Raw genomic sequence first — 2,500 nt, forward strand, 5'->3', positions numbered from 1 at the left:
GTTCGAATAAATTTCCTGGGATCCTCTTCCTTTCGAACTACAAACATGGGAATTGTTGAAATAGCTCTTTGATTGAAAGAGGATGATTCCTATAATACATTACTCCAGTCGAGTCCAATGGAATTTCAAATTTTATTTTGTTCAAAACGTGTTGCAGAACGATCTAGAAAGCAATTGATATTGATACAGTTTGCTTCCTTAACTCAATTAGTAGGACCCTTAGAGTCCACTCCTTCCCCACACTACGAGTGAAAGGGAAAAAGTAAAGACTACCATTAAAGCAGCCCAAGCAAGACTTACTATATCCATATGAATTATGTCCCCTATCTCTATAAATATAAAGGAATTGTTCCATTATTCCTCACTAATAATAGTGGAATCAATGGCGCAGAGTCAAAAAGAACGAAAACTATTAATAAACCAATCCAATAAATTCGCTCATTTTAGAAGAAATTCCTATATGATTTCTAATCGGGAAAGATTAAACACAAGCAAAATCCGCAGTAACATCTCAAGGGAATGTTACTAATGGAACATGTAGGAATAATAGGTCCTATTCTTTTTTTGTTGACCCTTATTTCAATTGATTGGATGCTTGAGCACTCAGAGATTTTCGTGAGTTCCTCGTATATAATAAAGTATCTTCCGCCCCCTTCCACAACTATTTAGATTTCCTATCGGGCTCTCCAATCTAATCCAGGGTCCAGTCATTATACAATGCATTAATAATAGAAAATTTTGATTTGTAGTAGAAGGTAATTGCGAAGTCTTGATAGCCCCTCTAGCATTCGAATATTTCCTTGAAGCCTAAATATGCAAGGATATTTACAATTTTTTAGAAAAACCCCCAGACCAGATGTTTAGAATCAAACAAGTATCAACAGTCTGCTTTCTCTGCTTCTGCTGGGGAATCATTCGGCGGGTTATATCAACAGAAGAAAAGAAGAGATTTCTAGTTTTTTGTTGATCAGGCGACACCCGGATTTGAACTGGGGAAAAAAGGATTTGCAGTCCTCTGCCTTACCACTCGGCCATGTCGCCAAAATGCTACAAATACAAAATAGATGAAAACTTTCCCGGATTACTGAACTGCTTTTTTATTGTACTTGCACCTTGAGTTCTGTTTTCCTTAATTTTTCCTAAAAGTCAACGAAATCCTAATCCTTCTTCCCTTTTGATTGGGTTTGGTTCATCCTTTCAATTTCGATTGAGTCTATCTCAAAATTCATAATGTTCAAAACTTTCTCTTACCTTTCTATTGAAAAATCAAATGTGGATTTTCAGTCGCAAAAGCCAAAATTAAACTTTATGAAAATAGGAACCATTAACTATTGACTTAAAATGCATGAATGATTCTTTGATTTGAATCTCCAAATTTTGTTTTCCTAATGACATAAGAAAATACAACTTGATATATAACTAATCAGTATGGATTTTTTCAATCAAAAAATCCTTCTCAATTTTAATTATTAATTATAACAACAATTATGAGTATATGTAAACCCCCCAGGAGAAATTGTTAGACGGATATATATTATTTATATATGTTCCCGATAGAGAATTATCAGATATCAGAAAAGTATCATACTTCAATTTGAATTTTTAATTGAATAGAAAATTGAAATTATGTTTTCATAGAGCACAACCTGTGTTGCCCCGAATAGAACATAGAACGACAATAAAACACTAAAAGAGAAGAAAGACGGATATTATAGATATCTCCACACGTGTTTAAGCCATACAAACCTTCTTTTCTTATACACTTCACAATCGTATTCTACTCAAAAATCCGTAAACAAAATCTCTCTCTTCTCTGCGAATCATTTTTTGAACAAGGAAATCCGTAACATAAAGGGGGGTTAAATGCTAAAAAACCGATTCTAATTCTATATATTCTTTCTGATTTTTATGCCTTTATCTCAGCGAAAAGATCAAATGTCCAATCCATTTATTTTATTTTTCTGGTATTCAAGCAGGTTGGAATATGTATTATCATAATAATGGTAGAAATGGAATCATTTTTGTTTTGATATTCTATACAAAATCCTATAACTTAATTAATAAGTCTAAGTAGCAGAAGTCTGTTTCTAGGGATGTTTTATCAATTTCTTTCCATTTGTATCTGTTGAAAATTCCACTAAATTCCAACTCAATTCAATTTAAGTAGAAAATTCTCTTTCTTCCTCCGTTCATACGTATTTCATACATTCCAGATATGGAGTTGGGTAAAATTTCATGTGATTCGGTAAACAAAATAGAAATGCCATCATTGCTAGATCATTTATCTAATTAGATGAAGAATGAACCAATAGTGGTATTTTTTGATAAATGGGAAATTAAAAATGCTCGGGGATGGAAATGAGGGAATATCTACAATACCTGGATTTAATCAGATACAATTTGAAGGATTTTGTAGGTTCATTGATCAAGGTTTGACGGAAGAACTTTCTAAGTTTCCAAAAATTGAAGATACAGATCAAGAAATTGAATTTAATTATTT

The 2,500-nt window shown here is 32.5% G+C and overlaps 1 protein-coding gene, 1 non-coding gene and 1 pseudogene across 2 annotated transcripts in view; 2 read left to right on the forward strand and 1 right to left on the reverse strand.

Moving 5' to 3' along the window:
• LOC132639478 (uncharacterized) overlaps positions 1-956 on the forward strand; it is a 17,628-nt gene extending 16,672 nt beyond the window's left edge. Inside the window, exon 2 of the mRNA XM_060355923.1 lies at positions 840-956. Coding sequence (XP_060211906.1) covers positions 840-956 — 117 coding nt within the window. The remainder of the gene's footprint in view (positions 1-839) is intronic.
• LOC132640950 (DNA-directed RNA polymerase subunit beta-like) overlaps positions 852-2,500 on the forward strand; it is a 5,331-nt pseudogene continuing 3,682 nt past the window's right edge.
• TRNAC-GCA (transfer RNA cysteine (anticodon GCA)) lies at positions 970-1,041 on the reverse strand. The gene has a single exon. It is a non-coding gene; the product is annotated as a tRNA-Cys (tRNA).

The sequence above is a fragment of the Lycium barbarum genome, chromosome 5 (genome assembly GCF_019175385.1).
Source record: "Lycium barbarum isolate Lr01 chromosome 5, ASM1917538v2, whole genome shotgun sequence".
Taxonomy (NCBI): Eukaryota; Viridiplantae; Streptophyta; class Magnoliopsida; order Solanales; family Solanaceae; genus Lycium; species Lycium barbarum.